A 16,124-nucleotide genomic window follows, 5' to 3' on the forward strand; every position below is an offset into this window, starting at 1 on the left:
CTGAAAGTTAGCATAGCTATATATAATAACAATTAAAGTAACTGAAGAAGAGATCAGGCCTCAATTAGAGTTTAAAACAAAGCCAATCCGGCTGAGTCTAAAGTAAATTAGAATGGAGGGTAAATTGACAGTATATGTATTCTAGACCTTCAGCTACTGTATGAGATCAAAGGCAGAAAGGTTTATTATGTCTAGAACCTATTATGCCCAGAACCTAAATTTTCTGTAGCACATATCTAAATCACCTCTCTGTACGGCTTATTTAAATAACCCAGAAAAAAAAATATGTATATATGAGATCAAAGGCAGAGGGGTTTATTATGTCTCGAACTTAAATTTTTTGTAACACGTAATCTACATCAATCTCTCTGGATGGCTTATTTAAACAACCCGGAAAAAAAAAAAATATATATATATATGCATACATGGAACTATCAAACTCTCTTCCATCTGGGAAACACTGGGTACTCTCCCAATCATTGGGGACTTAGAAGAAAATAAACCAATTCCTGGATTTTGAGGCTTGCTTTTATGAGACTTATTTCTGTAAGGGGGGAAGATAAGACTACCCATAACGAGGCATAAGAGTTGCTTCCAGGAAGCCTCTCTATAGCTCAGATGTGGCCTCTCTCTAAATCCAACTCTGCAAGAAAAATCATTGCTCTCCCCTCTACGTGGTACAAGCCATTCAGGGGTGAAAATATCTTTTGCAACATGGGGCATGACTCCTAGGGATGAGTATGCCCCTGGCACCATGGGACTGACAACGCCTTCCTGACGAAAAAGGGGGAAAAGAGTGTAATAAAATAAGCATCAGTGACAAAGAGAGATCAAATGGAGTCAGTAGGCTATTCTGGAGGCAGCTGCCATGCAAGCTTCAATTAGATAGTGTTAATTGCCAAGGCCTGGTAAACCCGCAGCCAACATCATTCCTGTTGACTCTTAAGAACCCCTAAGGCTTGAACTAAGACTCTATACAGGTTTCTTGCACTAAGTTTGCTTCCTGGAACATATAATTTCCTGACGGTTCCTAGGTCAGATAAATCCTGAAACTCAGAGGAACCACACTCTCCAGGATTATCAATTAATTATATCCCCCATCCTTTGATGTGGACACTGCTTCTCAACATGAAAGAGTCAAAACAGGCAATCCCAAAGATCCCTATAGATTGGGAGAAGGATTAAAGGAGAAGGAGGAAGTATAACAGAGAAAATGGGATTTAACAAACGAGTATGGCTGCTGAATCACTATATTAATACTCCTCCTAGCCTCTAGTGTTTTGAAGCAGCTAGCAGGAAAAATCTGAGATGATAGAATGATAGTCCATGACAAACTCGAGGATCTGTTCGGTAACTACTTGTTGAGGTATACTCCGAAAATCATTGCTTTTTTCTTTCTTTGCTTTGTATATATGTTATACAATAAAAAAATGTTTCTTTTTTTAAATGGTACTATCTGGGAAAAATATGAAAACCTTGCGCTCCCTCACATCCTTACTCCATCCTTACTTCCTACTTCACTCTTTCCAAGAGAGGAACCCTTATCAACAGTTGTCTTTTATCCATGAACTCTCTATTACTTTCTATTTTTTGGAAAATAATAAATAGATCACACTATATATAAAAACTAATTGGATAAGTATAACAGACAAGACAGTAGAAGTTACAATGAGTGAACTCAAAGACAGGTCAACATCCAAACTGAAGCACAAATTGGAAAAAAAGTACAAAAGGGAACAGAAAAGATCATAAAGGCATTTGAGACACACTCAAAACATCTAATATACATGCAATTGGGTGGAAAAGGCAGACAGAATGAGCAGAAGCAATGTTTGAAGAGGTAATAGCCTAAAATTTCCTAAAAATGATTTTTTCCCTACCTCACACCATACACAGAAATTAAAATGGATCAAAAACCTAAATGTAGGAGATGAAATTCTAAAATTCACAATTCTACAAGTCAATAATAAAAAACTAATAAGCCATTTTAAAAGACTGCAAATAATCTTAATACACATTTCTTAATATACAAGTGGCCAATGAATACATGAAAAGATGAAAGATGCTTAATATCATCAAATGTTAGGGAAACACAAATCCAAACCACAATGAGGAAGCACTTCATACCCATTAGGTTGGCTATAATCAAAGAGGCAGACTATAATAAGAGTTAAGAAGAATGTGGAGAAGTTGGAACCCCCATATATTAGTGGTGGGAATCTAAAATGGCTCAGCCACTTTAGGAAACCATTTATCAATTCCCCAAAATATTAAATACAGAGTTACCATATGATCCAGGAGTTTCATTCTGTATGAATGCAGGTTAAAATGCTGATGGCAAGTACAAGAATATAAAACTAAAAAGCTAATTAAAGAGAGGGAAAATGGTATTAAATTCTACTTTGATCAGTTCAAAAGAAAGCAAGAAGTGAAAAATAGATGAAAAAATGATAGAACTTTTAGAAATCAAACAGCAACATGTTTAAGCCCAGCTATGCCAATAAATACATTAAATGTAAATGGAAAAAACAGTTGAATGAAAACACAAAAAAGGTAGCTGGATGGATCAAAAAAAAAAAAAGAAAGAAAAAGACCCAACTATATGCTGTTTTATCAGAGACATGCTTTAAATATGAATACACAGTTCAGTTTAAAAGTAAAAATTGTACATGAATATGAGTTTTTAACATCATGAACTGGGACAGAATTTTTTATCAAAAATTTTCTTCTCCATATATTAATATCACTATAGTATTTATACTGTATTCCATTAACTGGTCAATTAAATTGATCATTTTTTTGTTTAAATAACCTTGTTCTCCTGTAATAAACCCTACTTGCTCATGATATCTTACCCTTTCCAGGTATTACTGGATTTAAGATGCCAATATTTTAAGACTTTGCCTCTACATTCTTAAGAAATACTAGCTTAATTTTCCTTTCTTGTTAATGTCCTTACTTCATTCTGGTATCAGTGTTATGTTGATATCATAAAATAATCTGTGAAGCATTTCCTCTTTCTCTATTCTCTGAAGGAGTTTGTGTTGATATTACTTTTCCTTAACTGTTTATTAAAAGTGGCTGGCAATGCCAGTGGGGCTGGAGATTTCTCTGTGGAAATGTTCTGAAATATAGATTCTATTTTCTTAAAAGGTATAGGACTATTTAGATTTTCTATATTTTATTTTGCTTATTAACTTTGATTGTGGAAGGAATCTGTTCATATCACCTAAATTGTCAAATTTATTGGCATAAAGTCATTTATATCATTTTATTACCTTTTTACTACCTGTAGATGCTATAATTTCTTTTTTATTGCCAATATTGATAAACTGTTTTTATTTTTTTCTTACTCAGTCTTGTTAGATATCTATTACATATCTGCTTTTCTATTTAACTGATTTCTGCTCTTGTAAGTTTGTCCCTCTATTTCTTTTGGTTTAAGCTGCTGTGTTTTTGTAACTTCTTGAAATGAAAATTTAGATCACTGATTTTCAAACTTTCTTCCTAGTTAATAAAAATATAAGGCTAGAAATTCAACCCTCTCCTGCAGCTGTATTCCATAATATTGATGTCATATTACTTAGCTCAAAATATGTTAATTCCTTCTTTGACTACTGAAAATAGGTTGCTTAATTTCCAAAAATTGGGGGACTTTTTGTTATCTTTCTGTTATTTAGTTCTTCAACCCTTTGACATTTTTTAAGTTGTTTTATAGCCTAAGTAGATGATCAACTTTAACAAATTTTCTTTGTGACATGAAAAGAATGTAAATTCTGCAGTTATCAGTTATTGAGTTTTATATATATATATACACACACACAGAATTTGAATTTGATTAAATATGTTGAAGAAACATACCCTTATTGATTTTTTTGTCTGCTTGCACTTATCAATTACTAAAAGTGGTAAATTAAATTATTCGACTAGGATTATGGATTTGTCTTTTTCTCGTTTTAGTGTGAATATTTTAGCATTATACATTTTGCAGTTATGTTAGTAGGTGCATACAAATTAGAACTGTTAAGGGACAATCTTCCTGCTGAATAATCTCTTCAACGGGAAATAGCCTCTTTACTTTGAGTAATACTTCTCGTCTGAAAGTCTCCTTTATCTCTTAATCTGATGAGATATCCATAAAAATCGACCTCAACATCATACTTAAACTATGAAATACTGAATGATAAAGATGTTCCTTGTCATCCTTTCTATTCAACACTGTATGAGAGATTCTAATCAGTACAATGATGAGAAAGGAAGACATAAAAACATTATTCACAGATGACATAATTGTATATACAGAAAATCCAAAAACTTCTCCAAATTATTGGATTTAATTAAATGCTACAAGATCACAGTAATCAAGGTCAATATTCCAAATCAATTCTATATATAAAATAGCAAGAAACAATGGGAAATTTAAAATAAAAACAATACAGTTCTTTGGGGGTGCAATGGTGACTCAGCGGCAGAATTCTTGTCTTACATGCCAGAGACCCGACTTCGATTTCCAGAGCCTGCCCATGCCAAAAAAAAAGCTGCTAAAAACAATACAATTCGCAATAGTAACAACAACAAAAAAATTAAGTAATGTTCAAAAACAAGCATTATTAATCAACAGTGGTTACCTCTAAGAAGAGTATTAACAGGAGAAAGGCATGGCAGAACCTTCTAGGGTATTGGAAAAGCTCCAGAATTCCATCTGGTTTATTTCATGTACATACATTGAAAAATCAGAGCTACTCATTAACATATGTGTACATATTACTATAATCTTTTCTAAGACATCCTTACTTACTCTTTCATTCCTCCTCCCCAAATTTTCTGCATTGAGGAGCAGGATCATTTTAAAAATGAAGTCACAATAGTTTTCAAGGAAAATTTAAACCATTTGTGACTGGCCACAAGATGATAAATGATAGATAGCAGTGACAAAGGCCCTGATTTCTAAATCTTGTTTTCACAGCAACATGGTGGGAAAAAACAGTCAATGGCAAAAATCTACTTATTTATTGACTGTGAATGAACATAAGCTGGTTAATATCCAAATTGTTTCATTAGAGCAGCAGACAACTTTCTTTTGCATTGTTATTTGCATCTCTTTCCCAAAGAACACCTACACAAATGGAAAGATTTGTATTTTATCATTTTCTTTTTTTCCCTTTTACTTGTAAATCAATTTGTATAATGAATAGCAGTTATGCTGAAAGAAAAAGCAATGAATTTGTAAAGTACAAACTGGAATTAGATCCCGCATAATGGAGTTAACTGCAGTCATAAAATTATGTGAAAAGGAATCCTGATTGTTACTACACTTAAGTGCTTTGGGTGTCACCTATGTCATTTAGGATATATGTTACAAGTTTTATATGCTTTAAGGACAGAGGATACAAATTTTTTTTAGGATACAAGCTTTGTATATCAAAGAAATTTCTTTGATAAATATATGTGTGTGTATATATATGTGTATATATATATATATACACACACATACAAATTATACTTTAACATATATATATTCTCATGTATATATGAATAGGTACAATGAAAGTAAAATCAAAGAGATCTGAAAGGTAAAGACAGTGGAAAAGATGAAAAGTAGCCTATATGGTGACACAAATAGGTTGATCAGCAAATTAAAGAAATACGTAAAATGGATTAGAACTCTGTGAAACTCAGATCTTTTACTTAATCTTATAAAGACTTTAATCACAAAAGCAATAAAGGGTAGGTACCAAAAATGAATGATAAGAGTCAAAATTTTTTAGCTTAATGAAGGTTGACAGTATCTAGTATAAGCCTTTCATATTTTAAAGTGAAGGAACTTGACACTCAGAGAAGTAAGAAACCTGCTTAAATACACATAGGTAGTAAAGTTAATGGGTAGGAACCATTGTAGCTAGTGACAATACCAGGCTAACTCAAACTCTTATCAACAGCAAGAAAGTTGTAAACCAGTAACAGTGTGAACTAAAAGGAAATTAATTATGGTTTATCCACTACTATTATTATAGAGGAAAAAGTCTGGCCTAAGATACACACTATTTATGAAGACACTGTTTCTTTGCTCCCATTTAACTCCAAAACTTAAGCTCTCTCAAAACAGTTTAGAAATAGAAAGTAATTTACTTTTACATAAGCTAATTAAATATTTTAAATTTTAAATATCAAAAATAAGTTACTTGTAACATTATCATTAGGTTCAAGAAAAATCTTTCTCGAAAAACATCTCTTCCTATTTCTCCAAGGAATATAGCTAAGATTGGGTTGACATCATCTTCTATACCACACACGTTCTTCTACAACATGATTTTGCTACTCCCTATCAAAAGGTACAGTCTATTTATCTACCCTTCCCCTGACTCTGGCCTACTCTTATGATAAGTTCATATTCAATGGAATTGGGGTGGAAGTGAATACAAGACTTCCAAGGCTATATAAGAAAAGGTGATGAAATCTCTTTGCTTGGTTCTCTTGGAAAGTTTGTTCTAGGGGAAGCCAGAGGCCAGTGAAGTCATCTTGGACTTTCTAGATAAGCCTTTCCTTCATAGTTAATCACCTCAGATAATGCTATGAGGAGCAGAAGAATCATCAGCTGAGCCCTGCCTTAATCCCTGACTCACACAATGGATGAGATAATCATAAAATGGTTGTTATCTTAAGTCGATAAGTTTTGAGATAGTTTTGAGGCAGCAATTCTAGCTAGAACAAATGGTTGGACACTTATCAACTGAAGTTTTTATATATGTTAGTTTCTTTTTAAAATCTCCTTCTAGTATCTACTATAACAGAACTAGAACTATTCATAAGAAATTATTTATGACTCTCATAACTCTGAAACTTTAGCCAAAACAGTTTACAAGACAAAGGCTACACAAGAAAAAACTAAGCAAGCATTTCTAGAAAATACCAGGTCCAATATTAAAAAAAAAAGAGAGATGATTAAATTACTCGGTCCAGGGTAAAAATAAAGATAAGTGTGTGATAATAAACTTGATCGTAGAAACACAATACTTTAAAAGATACTTTAAAAGAATAAATCTTTCCTATTCAGGCAAAGAGAGAATTTTCCTCCTCAAAAGGAAAGGTGACCTCTCCTCCCTTTCTAACACCAGTCAATACACTTAGAGAGTACTTGAAGACATTTTTTAAGCTTGGCTTACTGGACATATTACAAAACAAAATGAACATGTTAAATAGAATGTTTCAGCAATGACACATTGCTACACAATTTCTATTTCAATATTGTTTACATTAGATTATTTGTGCTTTTCAGAATTTCAAAACAACTGGCAGAAAAATGATAGCTTTGGGTAGTTACAAAGTTAGTACCTGAACACAAAGGAAATTGGAGGAATAAATCATATTTTGGGACAGTAAGAACTCACATTGATATAAATGATGTCCCCTCACATTCTCACACAATTTTCCCTTAGAAAAAGATAATGATATGCAAACTTTACAAAACCACCATAAGTTACTTGGGTATACTTCATAAATAAAGAATATATTCCCACAAAAAATAAAATGCTGATATTTTCATCTTTATATTATGCCTATATCTTCAAACCAATGGCCTAAGAGGATTCAAAATCAGAATAATTTGGGTCAAGTGTTACAAATTTGAATTATAAATAACTAAAAATAATTCTAAGGATTTCCTCATTATCAAAAGCTCTATTTAAACACTTTTATTATTAGCAAAATAAAAATGCATGATCCATATAAATTACCATGCTGCTCTTCAGTATTTAAATAGTACGAACTAGAGAAGGAGATATAAATTGGGGTTTAATAAATTAGATTCTAGTGCCTCATTCATCATTGTCTAACATACGTTTAGTCAACTTGGTATATGTGCACATCATTTCTAAACTGCCTGTCAAGTTTATCTTTCAAGAAACCAGTGTAGTTCAGAACACTTTGATGACTGACACCAACTTTACTAAGTGACTTCCTTTATTATTATCCAAATAGCAGCTGTTAAAGAGATAATGACTAGAGACAGCATACAAACTAGACTGACTCAAGCTTCTACTAAAGTCCTGAGGAAAAAGAAAAACACTAAAAATAATTTTCTTTGTTTTCTTAACCTGTTGCCATTTTTACAATATAAAAAGCAGCAAGAAAAAGGAGCAAGATCTGCAAGTAACACTTATAGAGAGGTTTTCATTCAGTCTTGCCTTAGAATTGATAAAACACAGCCCACAGAGATGAGATGACTTGCCCAAACTCAAGACAGTCCCTTTGATGGGAAACAAGTTTCATACATATTTCTAAGAAAAATCCATTAAAATGTTGAAAGTTTAGGAAACATCTAAATAATCCAGTTGTATATTTTCTAATTTCATCAAGGTGAACTTCTGTAGGGAATTTTCATCATGATCAGAAGCTAGAAATGACCACACCTGGCTGCCACTGGTGACAGAACACATTTAGACAATTAGTAATGTAGAATGGAAGCCACAAAATATGTCAGTTTTTTTGCACTGACACACAATACCCAGAACACTAGGAATGCCAAAAGGTCTCCATGTTGTCTTGGATATAAAGCAATTGACCTCTGGCATGCCTTTGTTTTAGAGGCATAAATAAGGCTTCTGGCCCCTTTGTGGTTCTTGCTCTTTTTCCACTTGTGATTAAAAAGCCTCCTGCCTTCTGTACAGCAATATGTACAGACCAGGCCTTCTTTCAGTGAGGACCTGAGTTTTAGCAGAAAAAGAGTAAGAAATAAAAGCAGTTGTTAGAGTTTTACTTTGTTTCCTTACAACTGTTTCCTGGAAGTTTATTCAATTAAATTATTAAAAATTTTTTTTTAACATTCTCTTCATTTAATTATAAAATTCAAAAACTCAGCTTTGGTAAAGGTTCAATTTAATCTTGCTTCAAAATAATTTACTTACTAGTTTACAAATAACACAGACAGCTTGTATTTAAACACACTGAATAATTACCGAGTCAATACATCCAATACTCTCTTCTTACATGGCACATATCACTGTAATCAGATGGACAAGGAAGAATAATATAACTTCAAATCCTGGCTCTCCCTGGTACCAAATGCAACAAAACCAAAACTTAAATGTAAAAAGTAAAAAATACAGAATAAAAAATAACATATAACTCAATTTAAATGGTAAAATGAATGTATGTAAGGATACAACACAGTATCTAGCTTACAGTGAGAGGCCTAATAGTTAGTTCTCTCTTCTCTCATTTTAACCCTGAGGTTGTTCTTCCTTCTCACAATTTAACGCTGCTTTCAGTATACAATCATACCACTATACAAATACTCTGCCCTACCTACTTCTACAACCAATCCTCCTTACCATTTATCTGTGATTGTTTTATAAAGTAAGGCAGTCCACTATCTTGACTTTGTAGCTAGATTCTGAGTATCTATCTAGAAGGCTGCTAATAACCTGAGTCAGAAGCACCTCCTCACTGTATGCTGCTTCTACTGATTTAATTTCCTTACTAGCTCACAGATACATAAGAAGGCACAAAACAATAACGAAATTTTTTCAGTGAACTCTGATTAATCATCTCTTACCCATAAAGAAATCACTCCAGTACTCTGAGTCTCTCAGAATAAAGAATACATTAACAACGAAAAAATCATTAGATATAATTTATGTTATTTTTGGTTAAAAAAACCCATAACCATCCTAAAAAGAGCTGCAAAGAACATATTCAAATTTAAAAGCAACTGTCTTAAACCAATTAATGCTATAAAATTAAACATTAGACCAAAGTATTTTCATTACCAAATAAATCCATTCATATTTGACGGCAGTTCTTACCTATGGTAGTTCTTGAAATAATTGACACTTTGTTTTCGAATGGATTCCTGCAAAACTTCAGACTTGCTACCACAAAATTCTTCTCCAACTTGCATCAACCTAGTTCAATAGAGTTTATTTTAATAAGGTTTGGGTAAATTTAAGCAATATCCTTAAAGAGGAAAAAAAATTCAGGTCCTTTTTTCTTCAAAAATAACAAATCATAGAAATTTGGGCGTTTGAAGAAATTCTAAAGACCACAAATCCATTTTGGTTTATAAATATCTGAAGAACAGAAATATTTCAGCACAAACACAAACCGAAACCCAGTAGCAATTTGATTATGAATCAACAAAGTATCTTCGTTTCTATGAAGAAGTTGTACATAATAACTCACTAATTAATGACTTTTTTTATTACCATGGTTGAATGAATCAAACTAAAGAATAAGTAAGATCTCAAAAACTACCTGCTGATTATATCCAAGACAAAGATGAAATCATCGTATTTGAAAATGGACAAGTCAGTTCCGAGCAAGTATGTTTTCACTTTTAGCTGAACATCCTATAAGGAAAAAAAAAATTTTTTTTCAAGTAATCCAAAATATGGAAAATAAGTTCTCAGACAATTTACTATAATGTTAAAAATTAAAATAAGACCAGGAATATATTTTAACTTGATAAAGAATATCTATTTAGGTCAACAGTCAATATCCTTAAGGGTGATATAATAGAGACAATCCATGAATATCAGACAAAGAGTAACACTGAACACAATCATCATCATTTAACATGGTTCTATACCTTTGTATCTAACAGAAAACATACACACAAACACACCTACAGACAAGAAGAAGTATACCTTCATACTAGATATGAAGATAAAAATCAATCATCATCTGTTCATGGTTTTGCTGACTAGAAAATCCAAGATAATAACTTGAAACAAAATTTAAATTAATTTAAAAAATGAATAAGACAGCTGTGTGAACTATATTAAAGAACATAAAAATTGATGCTTTTGTGTACACCTGCTGTAGCTCCTCAAAATGGAGATATTCCATTTAAAAGAGATAAAAATATAATATACTCAGAAACAACTTTAATAAGAAATTTCAGACCTTTATATAAAAAATTAACAGTTCTAATGCTATAGAACTGTTAAATTAATATATAGGTTTAATGAAATTCTGACCAAAATCAAAGCAAAAACAGTTTCCCTTACAATTATCCTAAAATTCGCATAGAAAAAAAACCAGACAATAACTGCTTTAAAAGAAAAACATTTGAAAAGATGGAATAAAAAGTAATGTTTGATAGACTTGTATTACCTTATATTAAAAATGATAATAAAGGAATGTTAGTAATGTAAGAATATATAGACAAATCAATAGAATAGGACCAATAATACAGAAATAGTGCTATCATATATAAAAGAACTTAATAAACAGCAGTTAAAAACTACCAATTTCTGAGTATTTACTATTTTTGTCCAGCATTGGCTGAAAACTTTTATATTTACTCCTCACAGCAGCCTGTTGGGCAGGTATTTATTATCCCCCTAAAAGAAGAGAAACTAAGAGAAAGTGAAGTAAGTGTCAAAGTCGATGAATGCCAAAGCTAAGATTTGAACTCAAGAGGAAAGAGGAAAGAAAACAGACTAGATTTTTGCAAAAAATCTCCTCTTCCTATCACATGAAAAGAGAAATACAAAATAGACAAAATAAATGTTTTCAAAAAAGTTAGAAATTATAGATTCATTCAATACTACAAAAATAATTTCTGAGTCCTTATTAAGTGATCTAGACAGTATCTTGGAATCAGGGAGAGACCACTTAACATGAGATAAATGAATATGTATAATTTATTGATGAATATTTCACTAAACTTTACACAGGTGAGAAGATTTTAAGAACAAATATGATATAACAGATTGCAAAAAGACAAAGTTAATATATATGACTTAACAAAACGTTAGCCATTTCTGTATCAAAAAACATAATGAAACAAGTGAAAATATGACATACAAAGGATCAATTCACAATTACATAAATCATTTAGACTATAAGATAACTAAGCAACAATCATGAGCAAATAACTCATAAAACAAATTTCAGTAATAAATTTCTAAATGTTCAACATCTCTAATAGCAAAAAATGTATAAATTAAAACTAATGAAAAACAGGAATAGGCTTTTGTCTTATTAAAAGATAAAATCTCTCTTAAAATAAAACAAAAATCAAAACCTAGCTGTTTTTACATTTTCAGGAGACACAACCTAAATACAATCCAAAAACATTTTTTAAAAAAGAGATGTTTAAAGGTTAATCAGGCAAATACAAGCAAAATGAACACAGGAGTGGTCTTCAAACTAGAACCTAAGAAAAAAAAGGCCTCAGGAGTATCTTTGTAATTGATCAAGGGAATTATATACAAAAAAGGTAAAGTGATCATAAACATTTCAGTATCAGTCAACAGTATCTGATCAGTATCAGATCAGAAATAAAAGGCAAAAGCTGTTAGAAATAAAAGAAAAACTGACAAAACCACAATCATTCTGGAAGATTAATACGCCTTCCTCAGAACTTCACAGATCAAGAAACAAAAAGCAAGTAAGAATATGGATTAGAATAATAGAATTAACAAGCCAGATTTGATATTTAGATAAAATCTAATTCCCACACAAAGAGAAAATAAATACACACTTTTTTTTAAATGCCCACAGGAGATTTTAAAATGTGAGTAAGAAAGGGTAGAATGCTTGCCTTCCATGCAGGAGACTTGGGTTCGATTCCAGGACAATGCACCCGACTCCCCCCCCCCAAAAAAACATATGAGTAAAAAAGTGAAAACATCACAACTCAAATTCTTTATAACAAAAAGAGAAATAATATTTTTAAATTAAAAATTAATTTTTTTTTAATTTTCTCACATATCAAAATTTTTTAAGTGGAAAAAATTTTTGAGAAACCAGTTCTTTTACTCAATTAGAAAGTCTAAGCTCCATGAAGTCAAGATCTATAGCTTCATAACCACAATGCAGCTGGCACCATTACATCCTCAATATGTAGTGATTTGACTAAGGATTAATTGATATCCCCTCTCTGGAAAGCAATGTGGACAAATGTTTTAAAACCACAAAATAATTATTAATCAAATAATTCCCCGAACTGTGGCCAAAGACTTATACATTGTTTATGGGCAGATTTAATCATCACCATAAAAAAACCTAAGAATTACCTAAATGTCTAGCAGTTAGGGAATGGTTAATCAGTTTAAAATACATAAATAAAATGGAAAATTGTAGAAATCATATTTTCTGTTTTATCTACTTAGTAGCTAACTTGTTTCAAGAATGATACGAGATAGCTTTAGCTACAATTAAACACTATGATATAATATTAAGCTAAGAAAAGCCAAATAAAAATGCATATGTATATAATAATAACTATATTTAAAAGAAAGCATAGGTTAAATATGGAAAAACACAACAAAATGTTAATAACTTATCTCTAGGTGTTAAGAATGATACTTCATACTTATTTTTCTCTTTATACTAAATTTTATATACTTAACATTCTCTTACATCATTTTTATCAAATAAAAACAAGTATTCTTAATTTAAAATGGAGATGCCAATATTAAATTCATAGCCATAACTGGCAACTGTCTAAAATTTCTAAAAATGTTTCCTTTCAAAAATTAAGTTACTATTTTAGCTTTAGTTTTAATGTCAAAAAAGTTAAATGCTTTTCATGCAAAAATTATTGGGCCAGGTTGACTCTGTGGTGGTCCCCAGAAAAGCCATGTCCTTTAATCCTCATTCAATATTGCTGGGTGGGAGCATTTTGATTGTTCCCATGGAGATGTGACCCACCCAATTGTGGGTGGTAACTTATGATTAGATGATTTCCATGGTGATGTGCCTCTACCCATTGAAGGTGGAGTTGCTTACTGGGATCCTTTAAAAGAAGAAACATTTTGGAGAGAGTCACTTTTGTATAGCCACGAGAAAGCCAGTAGGTACCACCATGTTCGCCATGTGCCCTTCCAGCTGAGAGAGAAACGTTGAACATCATAGGCTTTCTTGAACCAAGGTATCTTTCCCCGATGCCTTATATTGGGCATTTCTATAGACCTGTTGTAATTGGGACATTTTCTCAGCCTTAGAACTGTAAACTAGCAACTTATTAAATTCTCCTTTTTAAAAGCCATTTCATTTCTGGTATATTGCCTTCCAGCAGCTAGCAAACTAGAATAATTATCATCTCTTTAATCAACAGTAAATTAATATTAATAATAAATAATTAATAAATGTCTATTAACTGTCACACTTTTAATTCAAAGCTGCAGCACTTTGCTATTTTTAAGTTTGGCATGGCATCGTATTAAAGTTTATGATGCCACAGCCATGTGAACTAATAAATGTGTAAATGGTCACTGCCCTGAACAGTGTCATTTACACCTCAAGAGAACAGATTATGCCTCATTCTAGGAGTGATTTAAATGTTTCCCTGTATTTACAATCTAATGTTATTGTATCATCCATTCATGACCTATACTATGCACTATACTGTGTATTATCCTATTTGCCCCACTTGGGGTCAAAATCTAGAGGGAAAAATGTGGATGAGGTGGGGATGGGGGTAGGAATGACCCAGGGGCATGGGATGACCTGGGTAATGGCTCACAACAGAAAAAGGAAGGAAGCTAAGGTGAATCAGCAGATAGGATACATGCTAGAGTTAAGTAAATGTATAAATATATTAAGGATAACAGGAGCCATGTTTCTTACTGGTACAAAAGGGAGTTACAAATATGAAAAGTGGGAAGCTAAAATGGACTCTGTCATAATGGACTGGTATTGGATGTATTAGTGTGAACTCACAGTTTCAAAATATACAGACACAAATACAGATGTAAAACTTTATGTTTATGGGTATGTGGGGATTTGTGTGGGGGTATACATACATGTATTTCTTCTGCCCACTGAGAGAGCCTGGAGTTGGTGACCCCTCCTAGCAGTGAGTATATCAAACCAAACCCCAGATCTTGGATTCTAAATATCATTCCCTACTAAAAGAAACTAGGACTCAGGTGGAAAGGCACAAAGTCTGGAATATCTTATGCAGGGAAATAAAAAAGTTTAAAAAAGAATAACGAAGAAATGTCAGCAGGACACAGAAGCCAACTGGAGAGGGGTCACAACTGGCCAAATCTTATATGATATGCCAAAGAAAATAAATAATGATAGTAATGGATTATCTATTATGTGTATATATGTGTATATATTCACACATAAAATTTATGAAGCCAAACTGACAAATAAATGGATACATAAATGAAGAGCAGAAAAAGCTCTCTCCTAGAATGCTAAAAAATGTTGAAAGAATAACAACTAGAAAAATCGTGCCTTGGCAACTGTCAAAAATAACAATAATCATACAAGCAGGAAACACTGATAGATGTTAAAACTCGTGGTCAAAAAGAGAATGTCAACAAATGTTAAAGGAATGAGAATTAGAAAATCTCATGGTAAAATACCGGCAACCATCATAGTGAAAAATTATTCAAGTACAGGCTAAAGTTAATAGGAGAAAGCTGGGTAAGAAATGGGATATTTGTGGGGATGCACTTTCCCACAAAATATATATTCATCACAAAAGGCAAAAGAATAATTTTGTGGTAAAGGCACCTTACTCAAGTAATCAAAGTTAATGTCATTAGTGGTGGGACAAATTGAAAACATGTGCCACTTGATGCTGTGCAGTGAGAAAAACACAGTATTGTTCCTATATTACTTTTTAAAAATGCATGACAAACTACTCTCAAGAACTTAACAGACAAATTCAAATTGAGGGACATTCTACAAAATAACTGACCTACAATCTTTAAAAATATCAAGATCATAAAGGCCAGAGAAGGATGAAGATGCCTCTAGCTAAAGGAGACGGGAAGTGCATTACAACTAAGCATACATGTGATGCTAGATTGGATCCTTTTATTCTAAATAAAGGACACTTCTGATTCCCTTGAAGAAACCTGAATGGGTTTCTTGGTAAAAGTTACATGGGAGTTATGTGTACTGTTCTTGAAATTTTTCTGTAAGTTAGAAGCAAACCCACAAAAAGATCTTATATATTTACCCACACATTTATCATTTTTGGTACTTTCATTTCTTCATGCAGATCCAAGTTCCCATTTGGCATTATTTCCTTTTAACCTAAAGATAATTTCTTTTAACATTTCTTATCATGCAGGCTTGCTATAGATAATTCTCTCAGCATTTGTTTGTCTGCAAGTACCTTTATTTCGCCTTTTAAAAAAAAATGCTTTCACTAG

At 32.1% G+C, this 16,124-nt stretch overlaps 1 protein-coding gene across 6 annotated transcripts in view; it reads right to left on the minus strand.

The window, feature by feature from the left end:
* Positions 1-16,124, minus strand: part of VPS50 (VPS50 subunit of EARP/GARPII complex) — a 182,926-nt gene that overhangs the window by 81,517 nt on the left and 85,285 nt on the right. For all 6 annotated transcript variants that reach the window (XM_077123771.1, XM_077123730.1, XM_077123741.1 and 3 more), the window contains exons 15-16: positions 10,252-10,346; positions 9,804-9,902 (exon numbers count right to left, since the gene is read on the minus strand). In XM_077123771.1, coding sequence (XP_076979886.1) covers positions 9,804-9,902; positions 10,252-10,346 — 194 coding nt within the window. Of the gene's footprint in view, positions 1-9,803; positions 9,903-10,251; positions 10,347-16,124 lie in introns of those variants that run through there.

Source organism: Tamandua tetradactyla, chromosome 1 (assembly GCF_023851605.1).
Source record: "Tamandua tetradactyla isolate mTamTet1 chromosome 1, mTamTet1.pri, whole genome shotgun sequence".
In the NCBI taxonomy this organism is placed as follows: Eukaryota; Metazoa; Chordata; class Mammalia; order Pilosa; family Myrmecophagidae; genus Tamandua; species Tamandua tetradactyla.